This window comes from Pavona decussata, unplaced genomic scaffold (assembly GCF_977016875.1).
Source record: "Pavona decussata unplaced genomic scaffold, jaPavDecu1.1 SCAFFOLD_243, whole genome shotgun sequence".
Classification (NCBI taxonomy): Eukaryota; Metazoa; Cnidaria; class Anthozoa; order Scleractinia; family Agariciidae; genus Pavona; species Pavona decussata.
The window spans coordinates 332,501-346,146 of record NW_028145648.1 but is presented as its reverse complement, the minus strand read 5'-3'; the positions used below and the strand labels follow the sequence as shown (position 1 = coordinate 346,146).

The 13,646-nt window shown below is 37.7% G+C and overlaps 1 protein-coding gene across 1 annotated transcript in view; it reads left to right on the top strand.

The window, feature by feature from the left end:
- The window catches only part of LOC146457436 (putative ATP-dependent RNA helicase DDX52), a 46,389-nt gene that overhangs the window by 31,266 nt on the left and 1,477 nt on the right, over nt 1-13,646 (top strand). The window contains exons 7-17 of the mRNA XM_085091923.1: nt 2,395-2,457; nt 3,355-3,466; nt 7,561-7,633; nt 8,043-8,112; nt 8,777-8,910; nt 9,971-10,061; nt 10,951-11,073; nt 11,218-11,253; nt 11,671-11,785; nt 11,891-11,966; nt 12,903-12,974. Of these exons, the coding sequence (XP_084948049.1) occupies nt 2,395-2,457; nt 3,355-3,466; nt 7,561-7,633; nt 8,043-8,112; nt 8,777-8,910; nt 9,971-10,061; nt 10,951-11,073; nt 11,218-11,253; nt 11,671-11,785; nt 11,891-11,966; nt 12,903-12,974 (965 nt within the window). The remainder of the gene's footprint in view (nt 1-2,394; nt 2,458-3,354; nt 3,467-7,560; nt 7,634-8,042; nt 8,113-8,776; nt 8,911-9,970; nt 10,062-10,950; nt 11,074-11,217; nt 11,254-11,670; nt 11,786-11,890; nt 11,967-12,902; nt 12,975-13,646) is intronic.

The window sequence follows — 13,646 nt, the reverse complement described above, 5'->3', positions numbered from 1 at the left end:
CCCCCCCCAAGGATGTTTTTTTTTATTTTAACCCCCCCACCCCCTCGGAATTTCCGTTCCAGAGGGTTTATGATGACCCCCCCACCCCTCTGGAATTTCCCGGTTTTTAAAACCCTTCTCCCTGAACCCCTCAGAAGTTCAAAATCCATTTAGACTAAGAAAATTGATGACGCACACTATTACGATCATTTTTTTTATTATTGAAGCAACGTCGACTACGCTAGTTCAGCTATTTACAACACTTTGCTATTTTACTTGTTTATCCTTTTGCTAAAATTAGATCCGGAAAAATTGGAAAGAACTCTAAAATGGTTGATTTTTTACGTCAACAAAACACGGCTTAATTCTTTGTTGTTGCGTAGTTAACGTTTATAACTTTCTCGAGCGCTTAAGAAGTTATCTCTATCACGTTACAACTTTTCTTTTTCACCTAAAAACGACCAGCCTTTGCAAATTCCATTTTCGTTATGACCTCCGCAGAGAAACGTTTGCTATTTTAATGCCGCGAAGAAACCACTATGAATATAAGTTGCACATTGAATATACGATGCTGGATTTTAATTTATCAAGTAGAATTTTGATGAACTTTGAAAACCCAGTCGAAAACTGGCTGCAGTGCATGCACAAGAATAGGCCATTTTTACAGTTGTGTGCTTAGTGACCTGGTCTTGGATTGGAAGCGAGGCTGGGGGTGACCTTGTTTTGATACAAACCTCACTGTTCTTCAAATGTAAATGCAAACTAGTTAGCATAAGAACAGCATGATCTACATATGAAAAGCAGTGAGGTTTGTATCAAGACAAGGTCACCCCCAGCCTCACTTCCAATCCAAGACCAGGTCACTAAGCACACAACTGTAAAATGGGCTATTGAAAGCTGCCTTTGTGAACAGTTTCAAAAGGTTCTCGCCGGTTCTCCATTCAAAACTTCAAAATTAATTAGTCTGTGGATTCACATCTCGGCATTGAGATCGTGAATGAAATGAATACGAGAAAGAAAAGAAGTTTGTGTTTTCAATGTTTTATGTCAGGTTTTTATAAAATAAACGTCGCTGTCTCACGTCCAACGGAATTCAATCTTGAGCAAAATTTGCATACATAATTTGTATACTCCAATGTTCATCTCTGCAGAATCTTTTCCCTTTCTTCCAGAAATCTTTTTTGTGAAAGATTGCATTGGAGAAATTACACGTTTTGTAGCCACGGAAAATAATTTTCCGTGGGAAATAAATTCATTGATTGAACACGACAGCACTCACAGCACGCCGTTGTACATTTCGTCGTGTCAGAAATGTCAGAAATAGATTTCAACCGCAAACTAGCCTGTGGAACTACGAGAAGGCCATGCTCATCAAAAAAGTTGCTTTGTTCAGAAACCTTTTAATCTCCTCATTTGATGCTACAATATGAGTAAAGAGGGCTTTTATTTAATTCAAAACTCGAACTTCAAACGATTGTGAAGTCACAGCCATGCACGGCATGATATGAGGCTGATTGATCGCGCCTCGAAGTCAAACTTCACAGAAAAATACCTGTCACGCGTTACTTTCGCTTATCAAAAGGATTAACCAGACAACACTTCTATCCAAATGTATTTTTCCAGAATGATTCATCGTTTGTGCTGCTTTTGTGCTGGATTATAATTATTTTTCCGTAGTGGCGACTGAAAATTCTTGTCTGCCAACTTTGTGCGTCGCTTACGTTTTTGTGAATTTCCTTACCCTCTGGAGAAATTCTTCATAGGAACACCCCCCAACCCCTCGGAAATTACCGTCCATTAACCCCCCATCTGTGTAATCCATCAATATGAATTAACATCATTGAGATTTCCAGTAGATTGCACAAAAGCTAGATTTTTCCATCCAAAACTTGAAACTTTCTCAACTGGAAAATAAGAGGCTTTATCCCCAACAAGCATTTGAATATGATTGGATTTTTTAAATTTATCATTTTTACAAACAGGAAAGCAGAGTAGTGTTTGAGGCAAATGTGTATTACAGCATGTCAGTCTTTAGGTACATAACCAAAACCCTACAGTACATGAAATTGAATATGTGCCCAGCTTGTCCCACACGTTAACCCTTGCAGGGTGTTCACATGAATAGCAATCTTCTGATAAGAGAACATGGCTTACATGTCTCTCAGTATGTAGAGTAATGAAGTATTTGGGGGATTATTAAAAGTAAGTGTGTAGTATGTTGACATAATTATGTGAGCTGAAGATGAAAGAGAGACCCATGTAGTGATTTTGGTTGGTAGTTACTCATCCTCAGCAGTCGTGAAAAAGCCTCAAATATTCCAGATTGAATGAGTATCATCATCTTGCTATTTTTATTGTTGTTGGTCATTGACTTATTGTAGATATTGACTTGTAAGTGGTTTGATTTTGTCACAGTCATCCCGTTCTCAAGGTTTCAGAGCAGTTGTTGTGTCACCCACAAGAGAACTAGCCCAACAGGTCTGTACATCACTCACCGGAGCTTGTCAAATAGTTTTTTTGTGTTTAAGATTTGGTCATGTTTGAAGTTATCATCTTTACTTTAAGAGAATTACTGTAAATGCTTAAATTAGCACCTGGGGAGCTTATTTTAATTTTCTGGGTCGAGAGGGGGGCACTAATTGATAGGGGGGTGCTTATGGGACACCTCAGGCTAATATTGTCTTTATTTCAAGTAAATAGAAACTGTTACAAAAAGGAAAAAAAGACTGAAACGAATCTGTAAGGAGAAACACAAAGTTTCACGAGGAACTTTCTAAAGTAAAGGGCCTATGCAGTCACATGGAAATTTCCCTCAAAGAAATTAGAAGAAAACCTGCAAGATCGACTTTAATAGTCTAAGATTTGTACAGTTTGGTGTATTCATTAAAGATGCCGGTTGTTTGAAGGGGGTGCCAATTCAAGCATTTATGGGAATTCAAAAATTTTATCTTTTTGTGGCTAACAAAATGGGCCATGTTTATAAATGTTTCTGGTTTCCGTATTATGCACATTAGCTCAGAAATATATTCGTGTTCATTGTTTTTGCTGTTATTAGTATTCCATCCAGCCTCCCACTCATTCATTTTTAGGGGACTCCTATTACCTCCTCCGGAGAGGAGGTACTAGGAGTAAAACAACTGCATGGGAGGTTATATTCCATCAAGAATGTGTTCAAACGTCACTCTGTGAATGAAGTTTCTGGTAGAACATTAATAATAGATAAATATAACTTTTCCTGTAGTTTTTTTTTTTTAATGTTGAGAGCATTATTTTCATGTAATAAATTTATTTACCAGTATCTTGTTTTCGTTTGATTGCATATATAATTCAAATTTTATGCAGTCAACTTGACATTTCACTCTGTTTGAGTTGCAGATTTACCATGAATTTTGCCATTTGTCTCATGGACGGATGTTCAGAATTCATCTATTAACAAAAGCCAAGGCTAGCTCTAATAGTTTTGGATCAAAGTCTTGTCACAAGCTTGGTAAGGTTTAAAAAGGTTACAGTAAAATTTATATAGCATTAATTTTGTGAAATCAGAATTGAGTTCCTAATTTGCCATGAAATGTGATTTTGTAGCAGCAAACAAATTGGAATTGAAGTGAAATTTGTTTAGCTGTAGCAGGAGTGTTCTCCCCTAATTGTTCATGTAAATGGCTTTTTATTACAGTAGTGCCTTTTTATCACCTGTCTCCGATTTGCATTTTCTGACTTTCTCTTCAAGGCACAGTAATTTAGTATTGGTCGATTAATGTACTAACAGCACAGATTTTATCATATCTCTGTAACTCATTGAATGGCCACTCCACCATCTTGGATTACAGTGACCAAACCTGGCAAGCATGGCGCTTGTTCAAAGTGCCGGAAAGGGCCAAAGAATCTTATAAATGGGCTCTTTGAACATGAATGCTTAGATAAAATCAAGTTTCAATGAAGGAAAACTCCCCAAATGACAAGAACTGGGGAAAAAGTCTCAATCATGAAACAGTAACTATGAGCAGGACCAGTGCTCAACTGAATTACTTGTTCAAACCCTAAAAGTGTAGCCTGGTAGCACTTGGTTTGTACTGAACTAGGAGAATCAATCGATAAAGCGTTGGCTGCTGTGTTCTGGTTACGCTCTGAATGTGCAATTTCACTAATCACTACTCCAAGAGAGTAGCAAAAATTATGCCATAAAGTACTCCAAGGGAGTAGCAAATGCCATAAGAGGAGATGGAACATAATTGTCAAGGGTGTACAATTGCCTAGTTCCTGTCAGCTTTCTACCTGGCCCTCACAATCAATTTGTGACTAAGATGAACGACAGAGAGAGACCTAGGAGCCAAGTAATCTTAGTAGGCGACTTAAATCTTCCAGATGTTTGCTGGTTTAATGGAACAGTTCGGACCTATCAGTACAGCTGACAGGAAATTGTTAAACCAAAAAGGAGTACATTCGTTTGGTTGTTGTATCTCTTGAGGTCTTACATGGCAAATAATTGATGAAATCACAAAAAGCCGGAAATCAATAACAAACTGCTGGAATCTACATTAGACCCCAGGTGACATTATGAAGCAGATTACTTTAGGCCCCCTTTCTGTGGAAGCGATCATTTAACACCAATAGTGGAATTGAAATTGTATGATGATGCAGAATATTTGGCTTAAAGGAAATTTAAGGCAGTGCTACTTTTGTTACAAGGCATACGTTTTGTGCATATTCAGGTTTCCTTTGGGTGGTGCCTACTAACACAAGGATATCATTGCATGGTTTAAAGCTATGCAGAGAAAGCAGAACGTAGGAAGTGCTCTTGGTATACAAATTTAGAAAATTTGGGGAAGCCATACATTTTTCAGTGATAATGAAGCTTCAATTTTGAAAAAAATACCATACATTGTTTTGTGTTTTGCTGTATTGTAGAATAATTGTTGCTTAATTAATTATCTCTACAAAAATACATGGTTATCCCCAATTTTGTTTTTGGAATTTCATAGCCCTCCTAAGGCCCTCCACAGAGTAGGGATTTAGTTGTTGTCAACTATTTGCGATGGACAACTAAAAGTTATGGACAACTAAAAAACGTAGTCTGTGACGACAGTTGTCGACAACTAAACCCCAAATTATTAGTTGTCGGCCTCATTTTTTGGCGTTTTTCTAGTGTGTGAAAACTTTTGTTTTAGTTGTCGACTACTTTTAGATCTCCGCGCTATTTTGTCAGCGGCTTTCCCCACCGGCTTAAAACATGGAGGATTGCAGAAGTAAAATACTTGGTAAAGAAAACATTCTTTTTGATCTTCCTTCTCCACATCCCGTTTTTGAAGGTGGAAACGACACTAACGATGTCATTATTGTGGCAGCTTGTGCCTACCAACAAGCTCTGATGCAGGATATTTTATCCAAAACGATTGAACGGCAAATTGGGCGCAAAGTTTGTTCGAGGGACTTTTGGCCAACGTGCCGTGGAAACTGGAATGACGGCTGGCTTTTTTCCTTTCTTGCCGCCATTTTGAATGCACAAACACGTGAGCATGCGTAGTAAGCTCTTGGTGCCCAACCTCCCTGCGTATCGGTTGCTATTAAAATCAGTATTTGAGCTCCAGTGTGTGGAATCCCTTTATCGGACTCATTTAGTTGTCGATAACTTTTAGTTGTCGATCACAAATAGTTGTCAACAACTAAATCCCTAGTCTGTAGAGGGCCTAAGATCATTCTGCTTCCCCACATATTCGTCAACCACACAAAAATACTTCATAAGTAGGCACCGCCCTTAATTGGTTTAAGTATGCATCAGCGGATAGACTGGACTTATTAATTAATTAGCTCAGTTGGCGATACCATTTGTTGGAAGGAGCACATGGGAGAAATGATTGAGAAAGCAAACCAAATGACACCATATATGGAATATGCAGTGCAGGGCGTGGGCCTTACAACCACGAGACTTGGAAACTGAACTATTATAATGGATATTGAGGACGGCCAAAGACAATTTATTAGATTGATTGAAGGCATGGGCTTACTCCCTTATTATCAAAGGCTACAGCATCTCAGATTAACAACTTTACTGGTATGCAGAATGCATTGGGACTTAATCATCAACAGCTTTGTAATCTATGGCCATGATATGTTTAGGAATAATACAATTTATCAAATTCATAATCTTAAAGTCTTCACACAAATACAGTCAACTCTCTCCTAAGCGACTACCCTTGGGGCATGACAAAGCAGTTGCTTATGGGAAAGATCAACAAAATAAGCCTAATACTGGATTGATTAATTACTTATATAAAAATATTACCTTAGCAGATAAAATTAGGCAAATAGAAACTAATTTATTTTTGATTTTTTTCACATCTATTCATTCTTCTGACGAAACTTTGTATAATATTTTGCAACAGATCACTGTAAAAATTCTGGTTTACCTACAGATCTAATTATAGCCATCTTCTCTGTCTGTAAACTGTTAAATAATGTTCAAAACACGAGCAGCAGTGTTTTATCGGGATTTAAAACCACAAGGCGCAGTCGAGTGGTTTTAGACTCGATAAAACACGTGCTGTGAATTTTTTGAATTGCTTAAACATTCCTGGAAAAGCGTGTGTCATGAGGGTTCATAACATGATGCTTTTGTGAACATTGGAAATTAGCATACGAGAAAAACATTAAACACTGCATACTAATAAGGAAGAGGTTTTATCGGGTGTTAGAACTACTGCACGTGATGTTTTATCAACCATTTGATAGGTCAATGGGCTTATGAATTATTAATGAGTTTTTGGATATCTTTTAGCTGTCCGGGGTAGCATCATTAAAAATTTAATTGCTGTTACTTTTGTGTAATGGTTTACTAATGATCATACATGATAATGTTGGGTGGTCGCTTACCAGAAACAGAAAACAAAAGAATATGTCTGGCCCTAAAAAGTGGTCGCGGTCCCTTAAGAAATTTAAGTGGTGGTCGCTTACAAAAGAGCTCTTGAAACAGTATTGAACTGAGAAACAAAACGGTTGTTTATGAAGTGGTCACTTAGGAGAAGTGGTAGCTATGAGAGAGTTGACTGTATTGGAACCAGTTACCAACTTTTAATGTCTTTAATGCTGGTCTGGAACATTTCAAGTTATTTAAACCTGAATCACCTGATGGATTGTGGTAATTATCTGCGCATATTTTTAACCGAATTAGTGATAAAAGTGTAAATTATTTATTACCTATTATCGAGATGCTACCATGCAGCAAAATGTCCTGTGTTAATATAATTCTTATCTATTGTAGTATCATCTTAGCATTTGTTAATTTGGTTTAATTTTAGTTTTCATAATAATGCTTTTATATTTTTATCACTTGTAAATAAGTTTGGGATTTTTTTATTACAGATATCTTGAATGCAAGACAAAAGTTATCTCAACTGAGAGTTTGAAAGAACTTCAATTTTTGACCTCTCGTCTGCAACATCAGGCTCCCTAGTAGTAACAAAGTAATTTGTTTCGTGTAAAAGTACTAGAATTTCCTCATTCCTTCAAAATCGTTTAAGCTCTTTCAAAAACTATCCTGCAATTTTGAAAGCTCTGGAGTCAAATTGGTTTTGTTTTGTCTTCTAGATATTCTAGTAACCACACCCAACAGACTGGTGCATTTGCTGAATCAGGAACCTCCAGGGATTGACCTTCGCAAGTAACTAGGACCATAATAATATTAAACTAAATGGTGTTAAGAACATGACGTGAAATGATCTAAATTACCTTTTTTTGAGAGATGGGAAGGGGTGGGGGTGGTGTGGAAGCAGGGAATGATACAACCAGTGAGATCTGTGTTTGAGTATCAGACTCAGTGTCATAACTTGGTTAAGTTTGGTAATTTGTTTTTTTTTTTTTTTTTTTTTCTTGCTCTGTTGTTGTGGTATTTTCAACTTGCTCCTGGTTTCCTCTCGATAAAAATCAGCATTTTTAATGTTATATTTTCCAGAATCTGCAGATGATGGGTTTGAATGTCACAAAACTACGAATTACTACCTTCACTTAACATGTTAATTGATTGATTTTCTGCAGAAATCTTGCCATTTAATATGTTTGTTATGTTGCAGTGTAGAGTGGCTGATTCTTGATGAAGCTGATAAACTTTTTGAAGAGGGAAAGGAAGGATTCAGAGAACAGGTCCGTTTATTGTATGTGATGTTCTTACTCTCCTAGCCTAGTATACTGTAGTAAATGTTATGTATACTCCACACGTTTATGTTCTACAAAGCAGATTCAGGGTACCCTGCTAAAAGGGCTTTCCTTTTCTCATTTCTCTTTCCTTCTTATATTTTTCTCTTCGGTGAATGGAAATGGAAGCAAGAGGAAAACTTGATTTAGACTGAGAAAAATAACATTGTTTCTTGTACTTTTTAACTGCATCACTGAAGGAAACATTATTTAAAAGACCTCCTTAATCCAAATTACCCATATTCACCATACTTTCTTTTCATTTTCTGAAAATAGCATCAGGCAGTGTCAATTGGAGACAGAAATAATATAATCTGGACAAAAACGTCTTTAACATTTCCAGCTGGCATGGGGTCTTACCAGTTGGCTACTTTCTTCTTAACAAGGAATCCTCCCCCAACATTCTCAAATGTAACTTGACTTCTACAAGTGGTTATTACACACGAGGAGTGCCAAGCTGGTGCAAGAGATGTATTTAAATAGTGTTACGGTTGTTCTCGCATATTTGGATATTTTAATATTTATTTGCCACTGCATTTCCAGTTCAAGAAAAATTTTAAAAAACATCATTTAGGATACATTATAAAAAATTAAATATTTTGTCAAAATATAGATAGCCACCATTTATCAAGCGTGCAACAAACCTGATGTCAATAGAGCACTGTTTAGTGCAACTTTGTCAAATGGCATTGATGACTGGGCAAGAACTCACCTGGACAATGTTGTACAAGTTACAGTTGGTATCAGGTAATCTGACTTGTATAAATAGTGATATATGATCATGAAAACTGCTAAATGCGGCTAATTCTAACCTGGGATTTGGCTATATGTTCACTTCCCTTCATTCCGGAGGGAAACACGAAATATTTTTAGTGAGCAACCAGCAATAGAAATAAGGAGGAGGAGGAGGAGGAAAAAGAGGGAAAACATTAGAAATGACGAGGAGGAGGAGGAGAGGAAACAATAAAAACGAGGAGGAGGAGGAGGAAGAGGGAAAACAGTAAAAACTAGTAGGAGGAGGAGGAAAACAATAGAAATGAGGCGGAGGAGGAGGAAAACAATAGAAATGAGGAGGAGGAGGAAAAAGAGGGAAAACATTAGAAATGACGAGGAGGAGGAGGAGGGGCAACAATAAAAACGAGGAGGAGGGAAAACAATAAAAACTAGTAGGAGGAGGAGGAAAACAATAGAAATGAGGAGGAGGCAAAGTGTTTGTGGCAAGAACTGTATTCAATAGTAGAGTAAGCTTTGTGTTAAAAAAGTTTAACACCCTCCCCTCCCGGGTGCTGTTCTTGAAATGAGCGAGTTACACCTCCCCAGTGTGGTTGTTAAGTCTCGGCAGCGATTTCCCCCAAGTTTTTGCCAGTGCGAGAAAAAGTGAGAGAGAAAGGGGCCTCCTGTTTTCTTTCAACTTTTCTTGCTCGTGAAGCTACCTATCAATGAACAGTGCTGGAGAGATTGGTTAAGCTATACAGGTCACGCAATCTAATGGATCTGCCAATACTCTTGTTCTGTCCTGTCTGGATACTGCGGGGAACACAAGTGAGGCTTAAATGACTCGACTTGACAATACTCTTTCAATCCAGCGGGTAGTACTGGGGAGATAAGTGAGGCTAAAATAGTCACACAATCAAAGCCAGCTGCAAGGGATGTGTCCCCCTTTGCGCCAAACGTAGTGGTCATATTGTATATACGTACTACTTATATTTTGATCTTACAGTCACGTTTTAACGCGGAACAGTGACATTAATAGATATATGATAAAATAATCTTGGTGAAATAAACGTTTGTCCATTGTCTCAAACAGAAACACTGCGACAGCGACTGTAGAGCAGGAATTGGTGTTTGTTGGGCAAGAATCTGGAAAGCTTCTTGCATTGAGAGACATTGTTCAGAAGGTATGTGCCTTTTACTATTCAAGACAAGATAAAATCAGAGGAGTCGGTAAACTTCGTTTACCAAATGTTGTCAAAGTTGACACTGCAAAGAGCAAATATGTTTGGGATCCCTAGTTTGGGCCTTTCAACTGTTAGAAGAAAATATTTTAACAATAAAAGATGATCTTACGTTTGCTCTTTTTTGTTGCTCTGAAGGAGGTACAGTAATTTATAATAAAATGTCTGGAAGCACAGCTTTGTTACCCCTATTATAGCAGGCACTGCCTGAAATAAATGTAGTTACTGGTGTGCGACATGTTGGAGAATGAATCCAAATTTATTGGCAACATGTCGAAGCAAAAGTCAGGCATTTTCAAAAAACCGCTGTTTTACAGAAGAAAAATCAGCCTTTCCAAACTCGTAGGTAGATCAAAAAGAGAATCTTCTGCCTTCGCCACTTGACTGCCAGAGATATCCATGTCATGATAGAGTTGTCAATGTCTTAAGTAATATATCAAACACGAGACACAGTGTTTCATCACATATCAAACACCGAGAAGACAGTTGAAAATACGACGCGTAGCGGAGTATTTTTGACAAACTTCGAGGTTTTGGATATTGTGATGAAACACTGTGACGAGTATTTGATATAATTTCTCAAACAAACTGATTTTGAAGGAGAAATTAAGGATGCAAAAACGAGGAGTTTTTCATGAGATTTCCAAACACGTCACGGTGCATGATTGCCTTTGTCTTTGGCTTTTGAATTATTAATGAGTTTGAGAACCTTTCGTCAAACGTTTCTCCGGTCATGGGAAAGGTTTTTCTCGCTTATTTGGACATGCGTAGCTCAGATTACTCTTTGCACCACCGTAGCAACTAACTTCGAATTGATCTGTCATTTGAACAGGGATTCCAGCCTCCTATGTTAATATTTGTCCAGTCCAAGGACCGAGCTAAAGAACTGTTTCATGAGCTTATTTACGATGGGATCAATGTGGATGTTATACACTCAGACAGAACTCAAGCGCAGGTCTGTTGCTGATGGTTCTTTTTCCTCGAAAGTCTAGTTTGTCAGCATTCAGAACAGGTTTTGATCTCTAAAGTGGGCCATTTTGTTTCATCAGTCATGCGACAAGTTTGACGTTAATGGAATGATTTTCTTTTCTCTGTTTAGAGGGACAGCGTTGTTAAGTGCTTCAGGACAGGAAAGGTTTGTTCTTTTTAATTTTAATAGAATCAGAACCATAATTGATTAGATTTGTCTCAGTTAGCAACACACGCATTTGAACCATTGCCTTTTTTCCTAATAAAATCAATAAAATCAGTGCTATTGCTTTTTTTTCTTACGAACCCAGCGCATTCAGTAATTTTTAGAGCTGTTCTAATTCCAGAATTGAGAGGAGTTAACTCTAGCAAATACTATCAGAAACCTATTACTCTTATAAGTTAGTATACATAAAAAAATCGTTTAAATCCATTTGTGGATTTGAGTTATTTCATTCCTAGATTTAACTTTAAATCAGTTTCTGGAGTTGATTGTTAAACTGCGATTCGCCTAAAATGTCTGCGAATACTAGGAAATCTTACAAATAATGAATCAATGGTAGCTTTCTGTTTGACGTTTCAGATCTGGGTTCTTATAGCAACTGAACTTATGGGTCGTGGAATTGACTTTAAAGGAGTCAATTTGGTAATAAACTACGACTTTCCTACATCTTCAGTGGCGTACATCCATAGAATAGGTATGAAATGTTTCTGTCGTCCCCTCTTATTTTCCAGTCCAGTGGACTGTTCATAAGGTAACAGGGTCATGATTGGATCACACGGATATATTCCTTTGTTTACAGGAAGAACAGGACGTGCTGGGAGATTAGGAAAGGCTGTAACATTTTTCACTGAGGACGACACTGCCAACTTACGGAGGTAAAAACGCCCTTCCCTTGTAACAGAGTGACTTGTTAGTGGTACATTATAGTAATTTGAAGAATACACTGCCAGCAGATGGGAGTTTCTCTAAGCAACACCCTTTAGATAACAGAAAGCAAATGATGTCTGTTCATGGATTAGGTATTTGAATAAGTTTGTTGAAACCTCTCCATTTTTTGTAGTTTTGTACCACTCTGTGTTGAAATTAATTGAGTTTTCTTACATTTGTATTAAACTAGCCTCGGTTGTTGTGCACATACGCATTAAAAAAACCTATTTAGTTGTTACGCAGTATTATAAGACAAGTTTAGTTGTCTGTTGAGTCGATCAAGTGATCTCTTGTGGAACAAGGCAGCCCTCAAAGAAGACGTCTGCTCAGGCTGACGATAGGTTTCCACCAGGAAGCCATCAATTAGTATATGATCGCCTCCTGCCGGTTGGGATTCTTAATCTGTTGTGTTCAATTTGAAATATCTGTTTCCGCTGTTTGTTAAAGCCCCTCAAGGGGAGACGATAATTAAGTTATGCTTTATTTGTTATTTATACCAAACCAGTGGGTAGTGTTTTCGATGCGCTCCGGATAGTATTTTCTATTCAACTTCCCCGTATTGTCCTGGATTTCGCGCGCGAGTTTTGTCGCTAGTTATTTAGAGTTGAAGTGACTAATTGGGACTGACCATCTTCTGATTTTGTATATTCTAAAACTATTATTCACCTCAGTGCCAGTGAATAGTGTGAAGTATTCGCCTGGCCGTATATATCCAGCGGCAGTATCCACCTCGTCCCTGGTGAATAATTGTAAACTATTAGGTTATACGGCGTATGCAATGAAAGAGTAGTTTGGGAGTGGGGAGAGGGCGTATCCGATTACAGGTTTTAACCGTCGTCTCAGGTTTTGCTGGGCAGTGCTTTTAATCTTATTTTGTCTTGTAGTATCGCAAATGTAATGAGAACTTCGGGATGTGAAATTCCTGACTGGATGTTGAAATTCAAGAAGCCAGGCAGGTGAGTTAAACTTTTTTTTTTATCTTTCTTTGATAAGTTTAAGTAGGGTGTATCCTAAGCTGAAATTGATAAACAGGATCTCTTTCTTCCTCGGCCGCAGCGTCTTGCTAAGGATATACAAACAGACTATCTTGCCCGTAATGGATATAATAATATCGTAATATAATTTGGGGTGACTGTGAGAAGCAAAGCGCGCGACGACTTGAACGCCTCCAAAATCATGTTACGCGCATCATTCTGGGGGCAAACCGCAAGACATGCATGTAATAGATGAGATCTTAACTTGAGCTACTATCCTAAGTTAGTCGAAGATGCTTCTTGAGATTACAACCGGTGTATCGGATAACCAACAACATAAACTGTCCCGACGGGATATCTAATGAAACGCGTACAGTTTAGGGAACGAAATTTTAGGGATCGCTCTCTATTAGACGTAATACCAACTCAATCAAAAACAGGTATGCCGCGGCTCGTGATTGCAACCCGAAACTAAGAGAGCTTCGCGAACTACCAACTTTACTGTCCTTGAAAGGCAAATTGTTCAACTATTTGTTAGATTTCGATAACAAAGACCATGTATGTACTACAGTTTAGTCCGCTTGTAGTATTCCCTTGTTTTTCTTTTTTAATTGATTTTTTTTATTTATTTGACTTTGATCATGTTGTTTCAAA